The sequence below is a fragment of the Ammospiza caudacuta genome, chromosome 2 (genome assembly GCF_027887145.1).
Source record: "Ammospiza caudacuta isolate bAmmCau1 chromosome 2, bAmmCau1.pri, whole genome shotgun sequence".
In the NCBI taxonomy this organism is placed as follows: Eukaryota; Metazoa; Chordata; class Aves; order Passeriformes; family Passerellidae; genus Ammospiza; species Ammospiza caudacuta.
Genome location: NC_080594.1, coordinates 92,574,424 through 92,600,903, shown reverse-complemented (window position 1 = coordinate 92,600,903; position 26,480 = coordinate 92,574,424). Strand labels below are relative to the sequence as shown.

The 26,480-nt window shown below is 37.3% G+C and overlaps 1 protein-coding gene across 1 annotated transcript in view; it reads right to left on the bottom strand.

The window, feature by feature from the left end:
- The window catches only part of MRPS9 (mitochondrial ribosomal protein S9), a 33,699-nt gene extending 8,766 nt beyond the window's left edge, over positions 1–24,933 (bottom strand). The window contains exons 1-6 of the mRNA XM_058799983.1: positions 24,760–24,933; positions 17,803–17,982; positions 9,611–9,673; positions 9,491–9,521; positions 7,187–7,266; positions 981–1,063 (exon numbers count right to left, since the gene is read on the bottom strand). Of these exons, the coding sequence (XP_058655966.1) occupies positions 981–1,063; positions 7,187–7,266; positions 9,491–9,521; positions 9,611–9,673; positions 17,803–17,982; positions 24,760–24,849 (527 nt within the window). The 5' untranslated portion in view covers positions 24,850–24,933. The remainder of the gene's footprint in view (positions 1–980; positions 1,064–7,186; positions 7,267–9,490; positions 9,522–9,610; positions 9,674–17,802; positions 17,983–24,759) is intronic.
- Between the last annotated feature and the right edge of the window lie 1,547 nt (positions 24,934–26,480).

The window sequence follows — 26,480 nt, the reverse complement described above, 5'->3', positions numbered from 1 at the left end:
AAACACTTGCTTAACTTAATTTTCTAATTTAAAATCCTTGCAAGAAATCTCAGAAAAAATCAAGACTACAGTGTAAGAGGAGCAAACAGCACCTAAAAGCATATCCTGGTTGGATACACCTAGAAACCAACAAATGTAGATTTCCCATAGCTTCTGTCCAGTGGCTAACTAGATGAAGAGCTTGCTGTGCATACTAGGGAAGTTAAACAGAAAAAAACAGACACTAAATTCATTCACTAGTAGTGGTAATAATTAAAGAAATCCAGCCAAATGAGCTTTTCCAAAATTACTAGGTTTTGATGATTTCTGTTCAAAGCCATTAGAAGAAAAATAGTGAAATTAAGTATTTTGAGACTCTTAAATATAAATATTGGTAAGCTAAAATACTCAAGAACTGTAATTAAAGACTATTAAAGAGCTCAGCCTTAGATCTTGAGATTTTAAAAGCAGGAACAATGTAGTTGGTTCTTTAAAAGCCCATGTTTTTTTATAAAAAGTTTACCTCCTTTTTTCAAAATGCTTTAATAAAAGACATAATTAGAAAAATTCATACAGAATTTATGTTTTATATATATCTAAAACATTCATATATATGAATAGACATGTTTTGTACAGAAACATAGAATTCTGGATATTTTCTGTTTATTTTCAAATCACACTTCAGAACTTTTACAAAGCAAAGAAAAAAAAGCACAGAGAGAGTTTAAAGAGTAAGAGAAATAGATGGGATTTCTCTACTCTAACAATGAGAAGTGAGTGCTCCACACATATCTGGTAAAACTTTTCAACATGAAATTACCATACAAATATGGTAATTTCTATTACCTTCTATTCCTTACACAAGGAATAGAGAAAAAGCCTGAAAATGTGTTTGAGGAAAAGAAGGCAGGTAGCGTGGGGAACTACCAGAAGTGCCAAAACAGAATATGAAAGCACATTAAGAAAACTACTACCAATATTCATTCCAATTGGAAGCTTACCTTTTTTCCTTCTGAAGAGGAAGGTCTTGAGCTGTCAGTTGGTCTTGATGTTTCTGAACATTCAGAAATTTTTCATATGTTTCCTTAAATGCATATGGAAGAAGTATTTAAATAGATTTTTTTCATTTAATATTTAAATTTTGCTACTTAAAACACATGTTTAAATGGTTTTACTTTTCAAACACTTAAAATACAGAGGTCAGAAAACAAGCAGAGCTCTGAAAAAAAAATCACGTGCAGTTCAAAATGACTGATTTTGAATTCTGCAATTTTTGTCTTCTTACAAAAGCTTGTAAAAAAAAAATCTCAGCTGTATACAGAAAGACAACTACATTTGTATAATGAATGCAACTCCAAAACATACTGCACAATAATTTCATCAGTGTATTCACATTTTGGTTTGACTTCCTCAAAATATTGACAAGGTTTAAGATGTATTTAATTTCATTTAGTTAGGATTTTTGTACATGTAGAAGTGTCAGATTTACTGGTGGTCTGTATCAGTCACAACTTCTTACTCTGGCATGTCTACATGGATAAAAAGTTGCACATTTATCACAGTAAGCATTTCTGTTCTTTCAACTGTGCAGATGGACCTACTCTGAATTTTCAGTATTTTTAAATAACTTTCTCAAAATTCTTAGCTATATTATTATTTTCAAAAAATGGCCTGACAGTGATTTTAGGGGTTTTTTTTCAGTTCAGAACTTATAAAGACTACTTGTTCTAAATATAACCTCTAATACTCTTAATTATAACAACGATCCAAATGCAAAGGTAAATAGGATTATTTGAAGAAATAATTATAAATTATATTGAAACAACAGGACAGTTGTACTACAACTGAGTACTTCTATGCAAAATAATTTACTTTCATTTAGGAGTGAAATAGAAAGCTTATAGTCACTTTACTATACTGTACTAATATGAATTTTAGCAAATACTACAGAGAAACAAGAGTAAGAATTAATGGGGAAAAGCAACAATAGTTTGGGGATTTTTATTTGTATTACTTAAAAATAACCAGTAAAGAAAGAAACATGAGATATCACTGTGCTGTGAGCTATTAACTAATAAAATATTAGTTCTTGACATAAAACTGGGATTTATAACAGGATGCAGTGAAATATCTGCAACAGCTTAAAAATAACCAAAAAATAGAAGCCCCTTGCTTAGTTATAAACACCTACTGTTCAAGCTGATTTTTTCACTAATATAAAATACACCTGCACATACACTAAAAATATTTGTACTAAAAATGTATGAACAAAGAACAGATTGTTATCTGAGCTGCACTCAAAGCATTTAAATAGGGACAACTCACTGAAGTCTCTGATGCAGGTCACTGATGACATTTTTAATGGCACAACAGAACAAAATATTTTTAAAATAATTCCACAGTTAAAAATCTTGAAGTACAAAATTGTTCACTTCTGAGACAGCATGAGAATTCATTTATTATAGCAGTAAGCCTTTCAGAAATCTTTTCTCTTTCGTGAGGTAATTGTATCAGATAGGAACTAGGAAAAAATGTCAAATTAAAAAAAAGTTTATTTATCCTCAAACACAGGAAATATTACATAAAAGAGCAGCAAGCCTATTTTCATGTATTTCCAAACCTCACAAATATAACCATAGTCCTCGAAGGAAACAGGATAGAGTATTACTACTGTGGGCAAGATTTATGTAACATCACTCTAGTAATCTTAACAACCTCATTCAGAGCTGAGCATTAGGCTTCAAAAATTATTGCCTATACATTAAAGCTGACACAGTTTGGGTTAGAGAGCATGAGGTGTGCCTGCACCAAGCAATTTTTAGGTATCTGTAGTTAAGTACTGGTAAAGAATGAGTATGGAAGCTTCTGCTTGGGACCACAGAGTGAAGGAAGAGAAGGGGAAGGAGGGCTGTGTCTGTCCCTCAGTAAGCTGGGGAGAGCTCAGCTGGAACAGTCAGAGATTGAATCTGGTGAGCTCTGTGAGTGTCTGCATCTGGAAGAAGTCAAGCCAGGCACAAAGATGATATTTTGGTGTCAGATGCTTAGAATTCTGACATACTGGTTTATCAGGTCTTATAAATGTGTATGGAGGTTTTTCACCTTACCGCTACTCTTGACTTACCTCTTGCCTTCAAAGGCAGAGAGTGTCACCACTCTACCTGCAAAAGCAGTCTCCTGTCTGCCCCCTCACAATCACCCATCCTCCTCCAATGCATTCTGGCATACATATTTATTTATTAGTATGGTCAGCAAAAATACATGAACAGGAGCTCAACACAGCTCCTTAAAAAAGGACACCTGGAAGAAATCCCAGCTGTGACCTTAAGAGACATACTACAGTCAGAATTGCTTCTAAACAGCAACTCAAGAATTTTCAGGTAACATGACACAAGTCAGAAGACTTAAGGATTTTTTCATATTTGGAAATGATTGATAAACACAGGCAAATAAAATAAGATATGGGTTACGATCTACCACTTTCTAGCCTCAGAAATTGTCAGTTACAATGACAAAAGGGTTCAGAGCAGCAGCAACAATAAAATTTTCCTGAAGACCCTCCCTAGGTAATCCCAAAGAACACCAACACTCCACAGCCTGTTTAAGTTTTAAGAATGTGTACTTTTAAGAATTAAAATTATATCTTTAAACTGTTCTGGTTAAATTACAGCAATCATGTCTATTCAGACAAAGAACCCTTTACTCAGGAGATGAAGTCAAGCAACATTGAAAAGTAGCATTTTAAAGTAATTCCAAGCATAAGAGAAATGTTAAATATAATTTCCTACATATTTCTGGCAATGAAAGTGGACTTAGAACTCTTTATAAAATTTTGGTCTGAAGTACTAAAAAAAAAAAAAAAAATAAAAACATTGATGCATGTATCTTATCTCTGTATAGAGATAAAGCCAACAGACTGAAAGAACCACTCACGTGTGAAGTAAAGTATGTGGATGAGCCTTTGCAAAATCAGGAATCACATGTAATGCCCAATAATTTATCTGACAAATCTTCACTCCCCAATGGCTAAAGAAAGCTTCTGAAGACACACTTGCTTTTTCAAAGCTGGCAGGTGAAGATTTTACTAATCACTTGAGGATTCAATAGTCCAATTCATGACTGTACACATCTGTGTGTCTTGTAAACTCAGCTATTACACAATCAAAATAGCTGATTTTACAAGATTGACTATGTACTGAAACACTTTCATTTCTAATAGAGAGATCAAATTTCAGATCTCTACAAGGAACTTTAAAATAATTAAAAATTATTTTACTCTGCATTAAAAAATAGGGAAGAAATCAGCAAATGAATCCCTAAAAGAGATTTTTATGGGGAAAAAAAATTCTGTCAACATTATAGTTAAGATATGCTGCAGAGCCCACATTTTACCTCAGTTTGCACTTTACTTTGTTTCTTGTGCTTTGAGTTCAGCATACACTTTGAATGGTTTTAAGTTTTGGAATATTTTTGAGAGTTAAAATGCTCAGTTGTTTAGAGTATTTACCTCAATCCATAAGCCCTGATATTTCCAAAAAATGTACAAGCATGATTATATGGAATTACTATTCTTCTGTGCACAATGGTATGAAGATACCATTTTGTCTTGTTCTGCACATTACAAAAATGGTATTATTCCAAAAAACTTTTAAGTGAAATGATGATCAAATGCACTATCAAATATTTGCAAAATGGCGTTTCATGCAATAAACAGTTCTTTGTGCATCAGAAGAAAAATAAATGGTCCTTTTCCCTACAGCTAAACTTTATTCAACAAGGAGAACAACAATATCATCAAAAGACATCTTCAACAATAATGCCTGTAACAAATATCTAATATAATAGTTCATTTAATATTGAAAGCCAAACATGTATATTGGCAATTACAATACAGACAAAGATAGTTTATTTTCATAAGTGGACAATACTTTTTATAAGTGCTAACTAAACAATAATGCTATGCCCATTATATAACTAACAGGTAATAAAATTCAGGTTCCACACGAGCATATGTAATTAATAGCATACAAGTTTAAGCTAAATAATATGTTTATCCTGTTTATTAGATTTAATGTAGCAATTTAAAAGACATCTTCAAATCAGATTGATTACCTACACTAGGCTGTATTAATATGCAACTCTTTTCTGGACAAATTAATTAGCTTTGAGACTAAGGAACACATTTTGTTAAATACACATTAGTTTAATAAGTGCTTAAAACAATGTTGGAATTTCATGCAGATTTTGGCTTTCATTTGGCCAACTTAGAAAAAACCCTGTTAAATCTAACTTAATGGATTTACATTTAAAGAAGCCTATTTAATGAAAATATTCAGAAACAGTTGAAGAACACTCAAGTATCCTATACTAATGAAAAATGCATTTGTCGAGGCCATTTGTTTGAAGGTGGTTGCCACGCTCTTAGAAACAAAACGCGCACTATACTTTCAGAGATTTCCAAGGCAAGCTAACTGCTTGGAAGAGCTAAAAATAAACTTGTGCTCCTTGTAAAATTTGTAATTTCTTCATTATGATGGAATGCAACAAAACATCTTGCCCTTGGGTTGCTCTGTTTCAGCCAAAACAAATGCAAATGGCTTGTCAGATGACAGCTGTTTGATAAGGCTCCTCTACAAGACCTGCATGCTTTACTTTTTTCCGTGAAACTTGGGATGAAAGGCAGAAGGCAGGAAGAGAATTAATGTAGCATACAGTCTAAAGGCAATGCTACAACCGTGATTAAGTAGAAAAGTTAAAAGGCACAGATTTTCCACAGCCTTGCTGTGTGCAACCCATCCGTGTAACAAGTTGACAGGCCTAGCGCGTCAGCTCCATCATCCTCTCCGACAGCTAAAACGCAGCATTGCATCCCTTTTCAGAGAAAATTTGCGTCTGCACCATGAAGCGTTGTACATTATTTCTTAGCACTGCAGGGGGCTCAAGTCCATATGGAACCTTCACAAATATTACCACAGATCAAACCAGCGGCGTTTCGAGGCAGATTTGACATACCTATTTAAATGAACAGCGGGGGTCCTCGGGCTGCCTCGGGCTGTGCAGGAGAAAACCTCTGTGGAAAGCCTATGCTGCAGCTCCATTACTCAGCAAAGACACTCTCTACATTTATCATTCATTTCATTTCTGCCAGGGCAAGAAGCTCATTTGCCCAAGGTCAGCAACAAAAAAAAAGAAAGAAAAAAAAAAGTGGGGGCGTTTTTTATTCTCCCAAAGAAATAAATGTACCTGACAAGAGGGGATTTTGTCCTTTGGGTACACAGAACTCAAATAAATATCAGATCATTCTAATAAAAACACTATACTCAGTATAGCTGTGCACTGAATTTGTGACCATAAAGTTTGTTTTTCTGACAACTGACTAACCACAGAACTAACTTCTTAAAACTATCTTATGAGGAAACAAAATCTGATATGAATATCCAATTAAATATTTCTGCATTATTAATGCTTTTGTCATGTATAAGTACACGTAAGAAACATTAATGTCTTCACACAGATTCTTCTAAAGATGCAGATAATGCCTGTGCTACTGAGGGTCACAGATATGAAAAGTCTGTTTCTTCACAACCCATGTCAAGGCTCAGGGTCTAGCGGTGCCCTATTAGATACAGCTTTTTTCATAAAGGTAAAAGATGCAGATCCTTTACTCCTGGAACCATATTAATCAGAAAAAGCCTTAAGTTTGCATGAATGGAACCATCTTAGAAAAATCAATTAAGCAGTTTAAATGCAAATTTTCTTCACACTAAATGTCAGCACAAATAACATTTCCTATAGCTTTGCCCTTCACAGAGGAAAAAAAAGAACTATTTTTTATTCTACAATGAACTTTGCTAGAACTAGGCATTTTTGTTGTATGTGCACTCTCCACTACTGATCTTTTGCTACCAACTACAGTTCGAGCCTACAGGAAAGTGTTCAGACTATTCAAAACCAGTCCATAGTCAAAACTGTAAAATGAAACAAAAATTAAAGGAAGAACTATTATGTAGCGTGTTCTCTTAAATGTGACATAAAAAGTTCATAATAATGAATATTGTAACACAAAAATATACATTGCATGTAGCTTCAGATGTGATAATATGGCCTTCTGTGAAAGCATAACTAAACCCAGGAGATCCTGGGTGGCACCTCCAGAATAACATGCACTTGACTGGGAGCTGACATTATTTATTACAAGTAACATACTTACATGCATTAATGAATAATACGACTGCTTGCCAGTGTAAAAGAGGAAGTGAAATGGTCGGCCATCTTCTCCCCACTGGATTTCTAATGGAAGGCAAGATTAGACAAGAAAGCAATATACAATCCCTAAAAAAAAATCCCTTGTATCTAACTGCAGTTAGAAACCTCTTTCATAATACTGACTGTCTTTCTAAATATCAGAGAACAAAGACATTTTACAGGTGTTCAATCTGCCTGGAAATCTAATAGTTCAGACAATCTTTTTTAAAGCTAATCTCCCTCTGCAACTAGAAGAAAATATTTAACATTATAAATGTAAATAATCTTTTACATAAGGAAATCCATCATGTACAATTCTAAAAGATTGTATAGGTGGTATTACAAATAGAAGTATACATTTTAGTGTAAAAAGAAGTACAAACTAAGAGACAACTGAAATCTACATTGAAAAGTGAAAGATTAGCAGCTCTGGAAAAACAGTGCTAAAACAAATAAGGTTTTTATTTTATTGGGTTTTATTTATAATACATCTAAGCTAAACTAAGTATGTGTACATTTGTCTTTTGTGGGCAACAACCATATTCAGAACTTGGGTGAGTTTGGAACTCATTTTTGTTATTAAATTTGGGATATTGAAATACAAAGACCTATCCTATAGTTTACATAATTGGCTAAGCAAGAAAACAAATGTTTCATATTAATTCAGAATATCCAGTGTGTTCTATTCATTACAAAATATTATTTAAAGTCAAATTTTGTCTTTGGAGGAAAAAAAAGGCAAACTTAGATAACAAAGATCTCTTTCAAATAAAGAAAAACTACAAAAATAAAAACCTGGGAGCTTTTTACAAATTGAACTGTAGAGAAAGTCACAGCCATTTTATCCAGTGAAGTTAATTAAAGCTACCTGAAAACTGAGGGCAAAGATAAGACTCCAGAAACCTGTCTGATAAGCACAGTATATATTGGATTGGAACATCAAGATATATGTATACATTCAGAAGCTGAATGTAAAGATGCAAAACTAGGCAGAAAATAAAGAATACAGGGAACTTCTACCCACATATACTACTACTGTGATTTTTCATGTATGCAGTTGAGAAACCATATTTTGTTGAAAAAAAACTGTTGTGGAAACTTTCCAAAATATAAAGTTAAGTTTTTGTACTTCAAAGTTATTGAAGACGCAATACATAGACAAGACAAAGCTGCCTTAAGAGATACTTATTGAATGTGTTATTTTTAGATATAAATACAAAACTAAACATTCATACTAATTTGTTCTTACAGTCCTCAGGATATTGCTAGCATTTCAAAGAATGCTTTAGTCCTGAAAGCATATAGAATAGTAGCTTAGTTCTTCCATAAAACAGCCCTTGGATTTTAAAACTACTAAATGATTAACTCTCTCCTACCCTTTCGCTTTCTACTTTTTTACTTCACAATACAGGGAAGTTGAAAAATGAGGCATGATAACATTTGAAAGATGGAAATCCAGAATTTCGGATGATTTAGACTGCTTTCTAAAGACATGAAGTCCCCCAAAAAACAAGCATCAATTATTCCAGCAACAGGAAGAAAGAAGGAAAATTTTAAGATTTTAATGATAATCAGAAATGTTTATCTGAGACCTGATAGCTCAGTGAATGTAGAATTTCACACCTCTGCTACTAGTTGATATCAAATACTAGTCAAAACCAGACAACAGGTTTTGACCTTATCTTTCAAATGTTCTATTTAAAATTAAATTGTTGATTTTAGTGAACTGACCAACATACTGGCATATCATTGACATCTGGGACTCTATACTGTGTCTCAGGAGAAAGACCAAAGACAGTATGGACAGACGTGCAGAGTTAGGACTTTAAGGTCAAAGAACTAATTAGGAGAGGTTCCACTCTATTATTTGAAAAAAATTCAAACCTGTAATTTCTAATCTTCTAGAGCAACAAAGTTACAAAGAAAACTTTTGGTTTAAAACAGTATTAATGAATATTTTATGGAGGTGATAGCGCTGACAAAAAGCTACTGAATTCTACACATCATTCTATTTACTGCTTATTTTTAAACAATGAAAAACATTTCTCTTAGTCAGTTAACACAATTTCTGAGAAGATCAGTGGTACTCTGGAATACACTGATAATTTTTATCCTAAACCACAGAATATCAGAATAGACTTTTACTGCTCATGTTTTAGTAGTCATTAGGAATACAGGGAAAAGAGCCAATCCACAAAAATAAGACATTCTACATATGCAACAATCCTAATACTTAGAAATAATAAAGAAAGTATCTAAGAACACTTACTTCTCTGCTCTGGAAAAACTTCAGTAGGATGCTGTAAATAAATGAAAAATATCAGCAAAAGGGAAAAGTTACTCAAAGTAACATGCTACAGATATTCAGAAATGCAACAAAAAATCCTACCTTCATCAGAGGTCTGGCTCGTTTGTCAAATAAGCCAGAGGGAAAGAGATAGGCAATGGCTTTCTGAAAAGAAGAAGAAAGATCTTGTATGTGACTTTTTTCCCACAAAAGCATCATCAAAAACATTTCTTATGCATCTTCTTATGCAAAAAATAGCATAATTTTTGTACAGCAGGCAACCAAATCAGTAAGAAAATATGACACATATGTGATGTGCTGAAAAGAAAAGCAGATAATTTCTTCTGGAATCCTCAGAGGTAAAACCTCATTCTGAAGGCTGTATGCTACTGCAATAGAATGAGTGAACTTTCTTCTGCCAAATTTAGTTTTTATAGAACGCACTTATCATAACTTATCTGAACTACTCAAGTGCAAAGAACCCCTTTATACACAATGATTTTCCAGTAAAATTTCAAGTGCTGTGACTTCCATCACAATCACAACACTTATTTATTTATATTTCTGAAAATATCAGTGCTTCCTAACAGTGCCTACTGACAGACCAAGCATAGAAATTTTATTTAAGGCAACAGGAAAAAGCCAAATTTTAAACATTTGGAATCCCACTTTCTACAATTTCCAGTCATAGTTTCCTCAAGTCTAAAAAGCCATGTTTGTTGTGCCAGTAATAGCTACTTTACATAGCCTAAATAAGCATTTCACTGATCACTGCATTTGGAAACAACTGTGAATCACTAAAATCTTTGCTGAACTTGAACTAACTGCCCAGAGAAGAAAGACTCAAGTGACATCTTTTTTCTTTTTCCCTTAGATACCTGACGGTTTGACAAAACACTTTAGAAAAATACATGATATTCATCACACTCATTGTTTACTGTTTTCACTAAGTACAAGGTACATACTGAATTTTGACTTAATATTTACCAGTATTTATGTGATATATAAAATGAGCATTATTTGCCTACAACAAATGAAGTTAGTATACCAATACTCCAAACCATTCTGGCCAAAATTTAAGGCAAAGCACCTTACAAAGTTAAGCCCAATGACACACATTTCTGCTTAATATCATCTTACTCTCCCTCTTCAATGTAACTAAACCATAATTTAATAATGCAAAAACATGGATTTATCAGAGCTGTTTATTTTAATTTGTTTCTAAAAACAAACCAGAAAAAGCTAGCCACCAAAAGCTCCCAGATGTAAGAGTCTGGCAAGTGTAGCCAACTTCAGACAGTGGGTAGCAGAGCTTCAGACAGAAATATTGTGCTTGCACAGTAAAATGGACCAACCAAATAAACCCTTCTGGCAGTGGTCTCATTTATATTTCCATTAGACAGTACAGAAAAGTAGAATTACAATAAAATCTGAGGTTAAAATCTTCTCTCAAGAAGAACGGCTCTTTGTTAGCTAGGCTACCTTAGGGCTATTACTTGCTGATAATTTTTTCCATAGACTTGGAGTGCTTTGTCAGTGCTTCAACAGATTTAATATGCATGGAGTGTAAAAAGACCTAACCTATTACTTTCATTAATCCCCTACTGGCATTCTGAACAGAAATTTTCAGAATTCTGAAGCAAACAAAAGGCTTAACTTGATTTTATAAAATGGTAATTTTGTTTCTCTTAGTGACTACTGTATTCCCATTTGTTAGTCAATGGGCATTTTATGCATACACACAGTAGGTGAACACCTATTTATGAACAAATGGGGATTAATTATGATGACAAGAGAGAAATCTACTGTGAGCCAAATGATGTTAAACCAACACCTTATATAATATATTAATAGAAATTATTACAGGGTCCTGAGACTGACTGTGTGTGTATTTAAGACATAATCTTTATACAAGCATTTCAGGAATCTCAGCCAAAACAGTTACTGTAACTATCACATCTTAATAAATGCCAAACATAACAAGTTAACATTTACAATGAAAAAAGTAGCTGCCATCTGAGACCTTCTACTTCTTGGAAAGTTTATTTTATTGCTAAGTGTATACTCATGTCTTTCACACTACAGCATGAACACATCCTGTATTAAGAAATCCTAGCATCTACTCTCATATCTCCACACAACAACCAACCAAAGAAGAATGGCTCATTTTATAAGCTTATTTTTTTGTTGTTGCAAAATGGAAATAAATAGTCTTCCTGACCTCTCTTTTTATGGAAAAGTAGTCAAGAATGAACTATCTGGGAATGCAACAGACTTCAGTTCAGCTTTATTCAGAATTTTCTACTTACTTTTACATAGCTGGGTTCTCAGGCTGTGCTTTACCAACTACATAGAATGTCAGACTGCCTCTTGGGAGCTCCATCTACAGAAGCTGATTTTGTCTATGCAAATGTTTCATTTTTGTAGAAAAGTCTTTTAAAAAAGCCCTGTACTAGCAGTATAAAAAGATGGCGGATCAATGTGAGGAATTACATCAGAATTAGTCTCTCCAAACTGCAGCTGAAGCACATAACCATGAAATTATTTTCCTGAAATCTTTTTAAAATGTCTTCAGATATGGAACGTAGGTTTCCTTTCATGAATCTCTAGGTCTCAAACCAAAATTCCATAGAGAATTAACTGCATGTTAGTTGCATTTTCCTGAACAGAAAAAGCAGGTGAATGTCCCTCTTAAGACTTCATAATCAAGGTGTAAATGCCAGCAGTAAAGTTCCCAAGAAATCTTTACATTAACTGCAGTTTCCCATTCCAGAAGTGGTTTTCACCTCAAGGGTCCTGGCTCATAGCCTTTTTTTTGGAATTATTTGGACTTGAACTCCAGATTAAAGAAAATCTTTGTTTTTGAATTTCACTGTTGATACACACAGAGAAGAGGAAAATACCCAGTACTCACACCTTTAAAAGCAGCAGATCATAATGAACACATTAGCAACAAGGTAGTTTACGTCTGACATTCCTTAAACTGTACAGTTGATAAACTTAACTTTCCTGTACCAAACTAGAAGAAATCTTGTTATATCATCATTTATTGAGAGACCAGAAGAGTCAACATACTGCTCTCAGGATGAAAATGTCTTTCACTTGCAGCTTTAGGTTTGAATTCAAGCCAGTTGGAATAACAAGTACAACCTTCCATCCCAATTAAGAAAAAAGCCCAAAACCAGAGAAACCCAAAATTCTGGCATTCCCTCAAACACACAAAACAAATTAATTAAATAATCTGTCCAGCCCTGCATGGGTATGTCGTGTAAATTCAGTGTACCTGCCACATCCTCACCCTTCCTCCTCCCTGTGGATGTTGCACATCCTGACTGCTGATCGTTCTTCCCCTCCTACCACCTCCCTACAAGCCAAGAAGTTGTTTGCTCATTTTCTCATTTGTCAGAGACTAACTCTGAATCAAATAAATTCAGCTGGGTCAGTCAGAGTTACTTTTTCTTTTGCTTTTTACTTCCCAATGTCTTGAGAAACTAAGAATTCAATACTTTAATTCAAATAGAGTTGACTGAGTCATATTGGGATAGGCGACTTCAACAGTTCAGTTCTTCAATTGATCTTGCCTGTTCTTATTGAAGCTCAAACAAAAAACATTCCACTAATTCCCATTGCTCAAAACATGTGTAAAGATAGTTATCTAAGTAACATCCAGTGAAAAAAGGTATTTTAGGGAAAAGGAAAGAAGAAAAAAAAAATTTGAAAAACCAAACAAACACTACCTCTACCCTGGGGCTCCTTTGCAGCAGCACCCTTTTTGGCAGCAGGCTCAAGAATCCAGCTCATTCCTTTTTAAATATACACGAGATTTTAATCATCAAAACACTGAAGTGAGAAGTGATACTTTATGCCATAACATTTTAATGAAACACCTGAGCAAAAGCTGTTTCAGCTTCTACTCCTCAACTTGATCATAAGAGAGCCACTTCCCTTCTTAAACTGTGCCTCTTGAATCACATCATTTAGTCACTGTACTTCATCACCTCTTAGACCGAGATGTTTTCTGGAACAGCTGTTTTCCTTCTAACCACACTAGCAGTATTCTTTAGCAGTTTTCAGCATGCAAAATCCAGAATATCTAGGGTAAACCCAGGAATGAATGAAACAAAAATGGGACACAAAATGTTAATTCTGAATTCTGAAATATTTCTTTTTTATTTAACAGGACAGAAAAGGTTAAGAACAAAACAAACCACAACGCCCCCCTGCCCCCCCAAAAAAGTGACAAACAAAGCTTATATTTCAAAACACATCTCTCTTCTAACAACTAACTACTAAATTTTATTGAAACCACCCCCACCACTGTTCATCTACAGCTAAATTCTAGCTTGCACAGAAAGAAGTTTCAAATCCAAAGTGACATACCATTTTAACTCTATCACTTGAAAAAAAAAAACAAATCAAGCAAAACAATCCACAGTCATTATATGAAAAACCCCACCTTTTTAATATTACATTATTTTTATACTGTGTAATCACTTTCAAAATGAAAATTAATATCTTGTCATGAGCTTGCAGAGAAATAATCCCAAAAAATGTGTTGAAAGTCTTTATTTCTATCTTAATTTCATTTTTTCAAAATATGAAACAGTATTAGAAAGAGTAAAAAAAAAAATCCAGCAGTCATCAGCTCAGATTGATGCAGAAGTAAAAAAAAAAACACTGATGCAGAGTTTGCTTCCACTGGGAAAAAAAATTTAAAATATTTGAAAAAAGCATTCTAGCTTCAACTATTTAAATAAATCCAAAATCTATTATTTATTGTAAGGACAATGCTGGACAAGACATTCTTCTTGCAGACAACAGGCAGTTCAGAAACACATTTTGTTCTGAATAACATTTCTGACATTTCACATTTGCCAATATTCACTCATTTCTAATACTCTGTGTTGCTAAAATTTGAACATTATTTAGAAATTAGATGTGCCAAGTCACCTTTAAAAGCAACTGGATACAAGCAATTTTTCATGAAATAAGCCTTATTTTTTTAAAAGAAACCTGATGAGGAATTAAGTTTTTCAACATTAACATTTTCACAGTTAACTATCTTACTGGTATTTTTCCAACAGTATAAATGCTAGTAGAGGAAAACATATATTTTATGTTCAAATGATTCCATCTGCTTGACAACAATCTATTAGATTATAAGACAGACAACAAGCAAAAATGAATGCAGATGTTTAGCTTTTGAGTTTTACTAACTCTTACAGGGAAAGAGTATTCCTTTATGATGAGCTGGTATCTGAGAGAGCATTTAGAGACTGCATAAAAATGAATAATAAAAATACTGGCATATAAATAGGTCATGAAGCTTAAGACACTCTTCTTGTATTAATCTTACTTAGATTCCTGGGCTTTAAAGTGGAATATCACAGAACTGACAGTGGAAAATGGCTGTGGGCTGTTTACCACAACTGTAAGTTAGAAGTTAAATCACAAAATAAAAGGATTACAGACTCAAACAGGGAAAAGCACTAGGTCAGGACTGCAATCTCTATTAATTAGGTATCCCAGCTGGGCAGTGGGTATGCAGCTGTTAACTTGATCAATGACTTACCTAAATGTCATCTCTACTGATTCGCTTATAAATTACCAGCAAGTGAGACTAATGTACAGGTGCTAATTTATTTAAACTGTTCTCTGCAGTTCTACATAGCTTTATAAACTGCATCTGGCACCTAATGTTAGCTGTCAGTTGTACTTAGACATGCCTGTCCTAACGACTCTGTTCATTAGAAATGAGCACAAATTATGAAATATTGTGAAAAATGATACATCAAATGGAATGGGCAAAGCAAATCAATTAGAAAAACTTCATAGCACATATTCACACATAGGAGAATAAAACATTCTAGCTTCAGAGTGAGGTCTATAATACCAATTAAAAAGCAATTGGTAGACTTGTGCAGAGTTATATATCAATTTGCTGGATTTTTTTTCTCCTCCAGAAATACTGTTGTAATGCACAGCTTAACTTTTCATTCCTAAATGAAAGTATCAGTAAGAGGCAATTCTGCTTGCACAACATCCGAGGATTAGCAAGTAAGTCAACTTATTTTCCTTTTTTAAAACTTCACAAGGTTTAGCTTTTATTAAACTCTACCTAAAACTCCAGTGAAGGACTGGAATCCTAGGATGTCTACTTTTGAAATACACTGCAAAGACTGATTAACAGCAGAAGACATGGAGGTATATAAGCACTCATCAGAAAGAATTACTGCTGTTCAAAATGTAAAGCTTGGTAATTCTCCTGCCAGTGCTTAAGGAGCTTTTATATTTTTATAACAGAAATTTAATTATGCATAGCAGACACTATTACACACTCTAATTACTTCCCAACACCTGATGGAATATAAAGAAATCAAATCACAGATACTTGGTATCACCAAGCAAAACTACTCTTTTGGCCCCACTTCTCCATCATTTCAGAAGCAGTCTGCAAAGCAGTCCCGTACTTGTCACCTGCACTGCATTTGTAAAAGCTAATTTCCAGAATGAATCTGCTTTTACTAATGGTGGAGCTTAGTTAACGTTGTGCAAATGATCATAGTGCTGTGGCTTTATTAAAAATAAACCACTACATAGATACAGTCATTTTGCATTTCTTGCTTTCTAGAAGCCTTCCCCCTAGACCCTGCCAAGGAAGGAAGGAAGCCAGACTACAGATTAATGCATTCTCCTACCATTAACCTTTCAGGCAAACTGAACGATCAGCATCATCATTGTACTGTATTAACATGGGAGGTATTCTGACAAGGTAGATTGGTGCGTGTTTACTTTACAAGAAAGGAACTCAAAAAAATAAACGTCATTAAAAGTAAGAAAAAAACAACCTCAAAAATACATGGAAAGGAAATTTTACAGTTTGCAGAGAAATAAAATAGCCAATGTAAAGAAACAGCCTGGTGTTACTGCTGACCTCAATGAATAGCTTCACTGTTGACCATACCCACTTACACCTAGACTGGCAGGGTCTCTGCACTGGCACTTGTTTGTAGAAGGGCAGAGAGATTCCTACATCTCTACACAGACACAGTATCAGGGCATAGCTTTGCACTCACAAAGCTTGATTTCCTATGGATTTGTGACCTGAACTCAAGCTGCCTTTATGGATTTTCTGATACCTGATAAAACTCAAGTCTCATTTCAGTCTTTTTCTCAACAGGCCGTTACTCTGGATCGTTTTACCTTGCTGCCTATTTTTAGAACTTAGTTTTGAAGCCTGTCAAACATGTTTGAAACGAGCCTGTATCACAACCTACATATTATTTCTTGGCATAAGCACACTGCCAAGACCTTTCAAATGGACACAGCCATGCAGACAGAATTTTGCCACTGAAAGAGGCAATAAACAAATTTCCTCTCCCTGAGAAAACTAAACCATGGACACCTCTTGCTTTGCACCTCCACATCACTACCTCTACCTTAAGGACCCTGCTGGCCCACTGGGCTGCCTTGGCTACAGCAGTAGAGTTGCTGCTGTGCAAAGAAAACTTCAGCCAAGAGACTTCACACAGCTTCACCTAAGAGTGAATGTCACCAAATGACGTTTCTCCTTCCTGCCTCTGATGTATGATAAAATAAGACAGATATGACAGAATTGAAGGCCAGGTGAGACATAAAAAAAAAAAAGAAAAAAGAAAAAAAAATGAAACATCCATGCAACAAAACATTTTTCTGAGTGAAAGGGAGCTTATCTCTACATGAGCCTAAATGACAGAGAGAAAGAGGAGGCCACCCATCTGCCAGTCATGAGAGGGAATGACAATAAAACAGTATGTTTGTAGATATTGATATGAGCTTAAATTCACTTCTACATTAAAATCTTCAAGCTAAACCAGTGCATTGGTTATAAAATATCCTATAAAATTTAATATATGTTACCAACAACCACTGTATCATGCAAGAAAACCCTAAATATACACAGCAGGTCAAATTGTGAGTAAACGTTTTGAAATGCTACATAAACCTTTACAGTGCCTCTTATAACCTGAGATCAAGGGGATTATCCATTAGCACTTTTCAAAAGAACCCACTGTGCTTTAACAAGATATGGTATACAGCTCTATACAGGGATCTGTGACCTCACATGGTAGCAGAAGTAGAATGTCTATTCACAGTCACAGTTGCAATGTTTGCAATGTATAGCAGCATTCCTGCTTATTCTGACAGTTTGATTAAAATTCACAGAGAGCTGAGGGGCTCATGCTGAAGTAAAGTGCTTTCAATATCTGAAACTCTACAGTAAATTACTTCTCCAACAGAGCAACTGTACTTACATCAATATCCTCTTGGGTAAAAGTTTCTGGATCTTCTCCCATCATGTTGGCTAAATGTCTCTTTCCTAGGTTGAACTCTTCAATCTGTTTTTTAATAAATGCCTCCGTGTACTTTTCAGGTCCTGAGGCTCCTACATTTCTCTTCTGCACTGCTGTAGTGGTACAGATCAGCCTTAATGTCTAACAGAAAAAAAAAAAAAAAAGATAGATTTATTTTACATTTCTGGCACAGTGAGCACTAAATAAAATGAATGCATGAATACTATAGCAAGTTATTCATACCTATTACAAGATTCAACACATCACAGGAATAAGTGAGGAAAAGCATTATTACTCATTAAACCATTTTCTTCCAATGGCTTAACATCCATGAACAGGTAAACACAGTCTAAAACCTTCACATTTTCACACATTAGTATTAATTTAGAAGATTTTTTTGATGGAAATAAACATAGTATATCCTAAGTCAGGAACGTCCAGCAAAAGCAAAGAACAGTACTGATCAACAGATCCCATCACAAAAGAAAACAAAAACTATCAGCAAATAATCAGGTTTTGCCTTCACCTAAAGGCAGTCCACAACAAAGTATGATAAGAATATGTGGGGCAGCTGCCTAGTGGCTTTTCAAAAGCCACCAATCAAATACTGATAAAAGCTCTGGAAAGGCCAAGGCATGCTCCTTCCTTGTTTGTGGTGCCAGAATGGTTCTTAAGCTACTTCACTGTCTCAATTAGACCTAATAGAAAACTAGCAGGGCAGTCCAGCAGGCAATACTACTGAGCACTGTAGCAGCTCAAGTCATAACCCAAAGGGCAGTTACCTTCTCAAGCACACAGGTTTGGTCTCACTTCTATCAAGACAATTGGCTGTTAAGATGACTAATTTCACTGATGCTCTCTGCCAGACTAACAGGAGCTTCACTGACAGAGCTGTAATGTCTCAATTCTGGCCTAGAGTCAATATTATGCACTATTTTGGCTCTTCAACATTAGTATTAAAGTTCTCTACAGCTTCACTATTCTACAAACTGAATGAGAACTGATTATTTGTGTGGTCTTCTGTGGGTGGGAGGAGGGAGGGAATCACAAGAAAGAAAGCAATGTGAGACAGAAAAGCAAAGACAGAAAAAGAACCACTTCTGATTCAGAAAAATGCCAATTTTTGTTCATCACACAGAACCCTGAAAGACTTCACCCCCACCCCTTCAACATGCCACGGCTAGGCTTTGTGAGGAGACAGTGCAGCCTCACAAGGCAGAGAGCACCCATGGCACAGTTCAGCCCTGCCAGCATTCTCTGCTCCACTCCCTTTACTCTCCCTGTGCCAGCTCTGGCCCAGGACTCCTCTGCAGCCAGCTCAGCTGCCTACATGGGGCACAACACTAACTTCTGCTTCATCCCAACAAGCAGGCAATTCTCAGCCGAGCTGGTAAGTCTGAGCAGCTCCGAGCTCACTTTCCAGAGAATCGCCAAAGCTGCAACAAGGAGATGGCTGAAACACTGAACTGGGAGAAAGAAAGCAGAGGGGGAGTCCTTTCTTTACCTTCATTTCCTTCAGCAAGTTATTAAATTGCCCCTGATGCTCTGGGAGCTGCAGCCTCAGTCTACCTTTAGCAAAACATTAAAAACCAAACACATGCAGCAACGTGAAGTAGTTAGGGTTCTGATTACAAGGAACAGAACAAAGGTAGTATTCAAAATTATTCAATGTTCTCTAAGTCATGAGAATTGTCTTCAGAACACAATTTAGACATGCTGAGAATTTTGATGATTTCATCCTTCTGAGCTCAGCTAATATAAATAAAACACTTGCTACCCCTCCTGTAACTAACACAAATACAACAGTAATCTCAAAACCCAGTTATAACCACAACATAAACACACCTCATCAAAACAAGATTACATAACTTTATTTGCAAGGCAAACAGAAAAGCAGCTCAAATTTGTACCTTCAGTTAGCTTACAAGAACTTCTCCTGTGACAAGAAGCTTTTGGTGCTCTCCATTCCATGGTCATTTCCTACATTAAGAAGAAATGAAACAGCTTTTCTTTCTACTTTCACAGAGCCCAGTTGGTATTTTGGACACCTGGCAGTCCAGGATGGACTGATCCAACTCATCTAATTTGCTGCACATATGTAAAGCTGCTCATGACAATTTACTCATCCATGCCTGTGTCAGTGTTCCATTTACATAACAAAACAACTCACCTTGAAATTTCAATTTGAAATGAAGACTACAACATGCTGCCCTAAACCTGTATACAGCCTGGGCTGCAAGATAGGTCCCATGAATTCAATCAGGTTTGACATAGAAGGTAAAGTAATATATGAATAAGATCACTCAAGTCAGAAAGGACTGACCCTCTATGCTTTCACCTGACAGACAAAGATTTGTCCCTCAGGGTATGAAACTCAAGAAAGTAACATATATCTCTGCTAGAAAAGATTTTAAAACAGTTCTAAGGTAGAATTTGGTGCTTAAGAGCCTGTTGCTGCTTCCTTTTCTCCACAGCTTATACATATTGCATGTAGCACTAATCCTGGTTTGTCTCTTCCTTTTACTTTTCTCTTTAATACTCATGTTCCTGTGAGGAAGCACTGGCATAATGAAAAGAATAAATGAATAATGAAATAATGACAGAATGAAAAGAAAAATAATCAAAATTTTAAATGTACACATTTTCCACTGGCAAGGCTCTGGTGATTTCCTTATAAAGCAGTGAGGAAAGCAAAGGTACCTCCACATATTCCCTATTCTTCTCTCCTAGTCACTCCTCAGGAAAGAATTCAATTCATCTTCTAACTTGTCTTAATAGTAACTAATTATTTGTAATTCTTGTTAATGAACATACGATTCCTTATTACTTGGCCCAAAATAGCTTTCTCTCTGGTATGCTTTAAACAGAATACTTTAAAAAAAGATTGCTTTCATCTTATTCCTGTCAATTTCTATTGTAATTTTCTCATTTTTGTCCTTCTTCCCTCAAGCTATTCATATGCTTCCCTAGTTTCAATTCGTCACTAATCAAAAGTCCCTGGACACACAAACTGTTCATAATTAGAAAACAGCCTCTTATGTAAATTAATATCTATTGTATTTGGTACCTCTTCTGGGAGAAGAGCACTGTTTCATGGGTGGCACAGGCAGAAACTGCAAAGCACAGCTAAATGCTTCTGGCATTTCAGTCAAACAAGAAAGCATGCTCCTCTACTTTGTAGAGGAAACCACAGAGGTTTGCATTCACTTCTCACACATTTCATAAAGCACTACTGAAGACTGCAGCCTCACCATTTTAAAAATAATATTAATGCTTATTAGCAATGGTCATGAAATAATATGCTCTTCCACCAGAACATGGGAGAAAGGAAAGCCTTTACTTCTGGACACAACTTATTGTGATTAACCCTTCCTTCCCAACTCCTTTCTGAGCAACCTAGAATTAGAACTGTTGGGCAAATCCTGATTTTACAGGAGACCATAAACTTAGAGAAAATCAGCTTATGTTAAATTTGCCTTAGAAAAAAAAAAATTAGCATTTTCAGAGAACTTCAACTTCTCTGGCTTATTTTCTTCCAAGAAGAGAAGTAATTAGGACTGTGTTTACTCATCCTGTTCATTTGCTTCACTGGAGTTACACAGATATAAACCAAACCAACAGAGAAGTCAAGTTTCCTGTACTTGTGGAATGGGAAGAAAGGTGGACGGGAGTCAAGAGATTTAAATTCAAGCCCAAAGGTTGTTCATTTTACAACAAGACACAGGAACAGAGACAGAAGATGACACCAAATGACATGGCACATAGACTGTTGCACCATTTCCATGATTCTTCCATGCTCTAAACTGCAGACTTCAACCACCTCCTTTTCAAAAACCACGCAGTGCACAAACAAATTTGTACCAAGAAGTTACCTCTGGGATAGGACTTCACTAAGAGATGTGGAACTGGAGTTGTGTAACCACATCAGGATGCTGGACTAAAGCTGCCCAGTGTCCAATTCTCCAGCTATGGGCACAGCTGCTGCTACAGAACCCAGCAGACATGCAAGACAGTCCTCTGTTAACTTGTTGCACAAGAAGAAACATTTTTTACATAGCAATTATACAGAATAAAAATGCTCAGAGCCATCCCAATTTCTAAATAATTGCCTTTTCCTCAGTAAGTGAGTTTTGGATTTCTAGAGCTCTGTTTCACAAAAATGTGTTTTAATTGATTTATTTAAAACAACATTGGTATAATCTTAGATTTTAGTTGGCCTACAAACTAATTATGTGAACCAGTATCAGACTGATGTCTCAGAAGCATTTTGCAAAATACACTGGAAAGCATCACAAGATGTCAGCAAATACGCATAAGTGATTTGCTGGTTTTTTTTATACCTGATTTCACAAAGTATTTTATCAGAAGAAGCTTTTTTTTCAAAATTAAATCCCTTGGCAGGTCACCACAGAACTGCATCTCACCTGCTCAGAACACTCAGAATGCTCTCTGTGCATGTTTAACCAAATCTACATATTAAGTTTTGCTGTACAGTGGGGAAGTAAAAAATAGCTCTAAACGCATCAATGCATGGCAAAAGTCAGATGTGTATAATAGGGAACAGAATTCAGATCTAGTTGTTTTTAGGCTCAAATTTTCAAGTACTAAGGGGCTTTCCAGTTGTATAACAACTGCAAGAAAGGCTTCTCTTACATTTTAAGGTTGTAGTTCTCAAAGTCTGTCCCCAAAGTACCATAATCTCTGTCTGATATAGGTACATTTAACATCTACAGTGATTTAGATAAAGTACTCAACCCAATCAAATTAAAAAGGAACTCTGAACTCTTCTGCTGAGAATAGCTATTCAATCACATCAGAGTCAATGATAGATAGTAACTAAGCTAGACTCTTTTTTTCTTTATAAATATCACTACATCTTTGCCATTTGCTTATTGGAAGAATAGGAAACTACACCTCTTGCTCAGTCAGTGCTAAGGGAACTGAAATGACAAAGTTCCTCTTCCATTTTGCCTCTCAATGCAAGAAACTTTAAAGTTAGGAAATTAAATACTTTCTCCCACTAAGACAGACAAGAAGTAATGAACTAAACAATTGCAAGGTATTTTTAGGACAAGATCGCAAAAAAATTTCCAAACAGTCAGGACAGGTAAGAAATTGTCATAGCAGGTCAGAACATTGATACAGCAACTTCTGCCCTGTTGTCAAACACAGCCTGTATGAGAGGCACAAGGACAGGACAAACAGGTAGTGATCATTTTCCTAGGGCACTGGCCTCGTTTCCAGCAATCTGTAGTTCAGACATGCCACTATCTTCTTTTTTAATGGTGCTCAGTGGAATGTTCTTCCAAGTTTCTCAACTTGCTTTTTGTATTCACATAAATGCTTGCCATCCTGAACATTGTCACCCAACAGTTCCACAAGTTAACTACACCTAATGGACAGAAGAGTCTCTAAGGCTTCTGGGCCCATTGGCTTTCCTCATATCCTTTGGTTCACAGACAGCTAGACAATTTGTGTATAGCCACAGGCTTAGGTACTGATCCCCTCTCTGGGGGCAAGAGGAATAGGTAAATGATCCCTCAAGGCCCCTGCCAGTCCTGCCTTCCTCTGTGACTCCCTTGAGAACATTCTCTCATTTACAATACAAATCTTAGAACTTAAGGATGTGCCTCGCCAGGAAAATCAAGTTACTGTCATAATCATACTTTTGACACAAAGCAACCAAAGCAACATAAACTATTCCAACTGAGAATGAAATCAAGTATTAGAACATTTTCAGCTTTATTCTTTGTCATTCCTTGCACACCTTAAGAGTATGTATTCCTGACTGCTGCATAAAGAAATACCCACATGGGCACCAGGACTTTATCCCTAATGAGTCAAGTTAATCTAGATGTAACCAATATAAATAGCTCAAATTGCTCCTTCTGGCATTACATTTCATTTTCTTACTGCATCTTCTGTTACCCCATAGCTCGGTTTAATTCAGTCACCAACAGTTCTTCAGCCCATATAATCCTAAATTACTTTGTAACTTGAAAGCATTACCAGCAGGCCTTTTTATCCACTTGCTACTCACTGATTAAATATATATACAGGTGTATCAAATAGCAATGCACAAATAATACTGACAGCAGCTAAGCCTTTTAATTAAATGGCAATCAGCTGAACACTACTACCCCCGAAAACAAAATGATTCTGTTTAATCATAAGTTACCTTACTTGTGGAGCACATTTCCCTCTCCACTGCAGGTATTCAGAGATAGATGCTCTAGTGGGACATGCCCCCGCCCACGGCAGGGCGGGGTGTAACCAGGTGCTCTGTAAGATCCTTTCCAACCCTAATCTGTGATTCTGTGCCTCCTGATCTACTCACCTGCTGATCTAACACCATTGACAGAATCACAGCATTGTCAGGGTTGGAACAGACCTCTGGGATCATCCAGTCCAACCCCCCGCCAAGGCAAGGTCACCTGGAGCAGGTAGCACAGGAATGCTTCCAGGTGCCTTTGGAAGGTCCCGTCGAGGGAGACCCCAGTCCCTGCCAACATCAATGTAAACAAGTTCTTCTTCATGTTGAGGTGGACCCTCTTGTGTTTTAGCTTATCATTCAAAATGATCAACCTAAAACCTGCCATCTTCTGCGCTGGCTTTGCTCTATATACCGCTTTGTTAATTCTAGGCTTAACCAAGCTTCTTCTGCTCCACATTAAGGGAAGCAAACACAGCTCACGGAACAGACAGCCTGAACGCGACGCCAGCCCTCGACACTCCCAACCCACGTAGGGCTGGCTCAGCCCCGCCGGCCCAGAGCAGGGGCAGCAGCACAGCGGGGCCTCCCAAGCAGCGTCGCCCCGTGAGGCCGCTCCCGACGGGGCCATTCCCCTTGGGGCCGCCCCCGTGGGGCCATTCCCGGCCGGACGCCAGCCCGGCCCTCACCGCCCGCCCGGCTCTCACCTGCGCGCGCGGCCCCGCGCCCCAGCGGCGGCACAGCCGCAGCACGCGCCCCACCGCCGCCGCCATGACCGCGGCGCTCCGCCCTCCCATTGGCGGGCGGGGCCGGGCCGCGCCTGCGCGTTGCCACAGCGGCTGAGCCTGTGGACGCGGTTCGGAGCGGGCGCCGCTTCGGGCTCAGCGGCGCCCCGGTGTTCCTGAAATCCAGTCTTGTCGGGGGAGTGGTGGCTTATACCTGGAGCGACATTCACAGTGGCCACCAGCACAGCAGGAGACCCCCGGCGCGGCCTCCTGTCTCGGAGGGACAGCGCTGAAAGCAGGACTCCTGTTTGAGTACGCAGCGCTGGGACTTGCCCCAGTGTCTGGGCAACCGCATTGCTCTGGACATTTGTAGCAAAAACCAGATTTCACCTTAGCACTGAACTGGTCTGTTTGGGTTTTTCCTGTGGGGAAAAAAATCAATGAAACTCAGGATCAAGTAGGTTGGAAAAGACCTCTGAGGTCATCGGGTCCAACCCGCGGCAGTCACCGCGGTGCCAGCCGGCCCATGGCACTCAGTGCCGCGTCCAGCCCTTCCTTAAACACCTCCGGGGACACCGACCCCCACACCACCGCGCACTGCCCGTTCCAATGTCTAATCACCTTTTCTGGGAAGAAGTTCTTCCTAATGTCCAACCTAAACCTCCCCTGGTGGTTTAAGCTTAAGTTCATGTCCTCTTGTCCTGTGGCGTGTTACTGGGAGAAGAGGCTGATCCCCAGCTGGCTGCAGCCTCCTTTCAGGCGCTTGTAGAGAGTGAGAGCAGCACAGCTTCCCCCCCGAGCAGCCTCTCCTCCAGGACAAGCAGCCCCAGCCCCCGCAAGTGCCTCTCATAGGATTTGTGCCCCAGACTTTTCACCAGCTCTGTTGCCATTCTCTGGATGACGTGTTTTAGAGACACAGCGGTCATCTCTTGCTGAGGGGAGGCTGGTGTCCATCCTGTCATCTCCCAAGGTGATGGCAGTGTCTCTGGAGGCTGAACTTTGGAGCCTGAGAATGTTCCAAGTTTCTCTGAGTTACATAGGATATACCCTTATAGGTGATTGGATTTTGTCAGTAGTTTTTTCCTACCATTGGAGAAGTGGAAATGAATTAAAAACTGGCTTTAAGAAGCTTTTCTTTAGGACTTACAGCAACCTTCTTTTTAAGAGAAGTAACTATTTGAGAGGAAATTCTGGAAATGAATCTCTGCTTTTCCAGGTTTATTTTTCTGTTAAGTTTTTATTGGGGGGGGGGGGGGGGGGGCTTGCTTCCACGCATGCAGATGAAAGTACGATTTCCTCTCTGGGTTATAAAAGAGGTTGTAAGAAAACTGGCCATGGGCAAAAAAAAGTCATCCATGCAGGGAGGTCAAGGAGGAGCTGCCTGAAAAGGTGCATTCATTCTTGCAGTTGCCAGCTGTGGAAGTGAAAACATCAGCAGTTTTACTGACATGGATACGTGCAAATGATTGCCATGAGCACTGCACTGAAGGAGAGCAGTGAAGTGTCTCTCCTGTGCACACCTGGCCAAGCGCTGGGAACTGCAGTCACGCTCTCAGTCACGGGGTGTGTGGGGATGGCATTTAGCTGCTAGCTGTTTCTCAGAAGAGAAAAAGGGGTTGGTTCAGGGTCACAGTCCCACTGACCCACCTTCTGGAGCAGCCAGCAGAGCTGAAGGGGTGGAGAATGCCAGCAATGAGTATGGC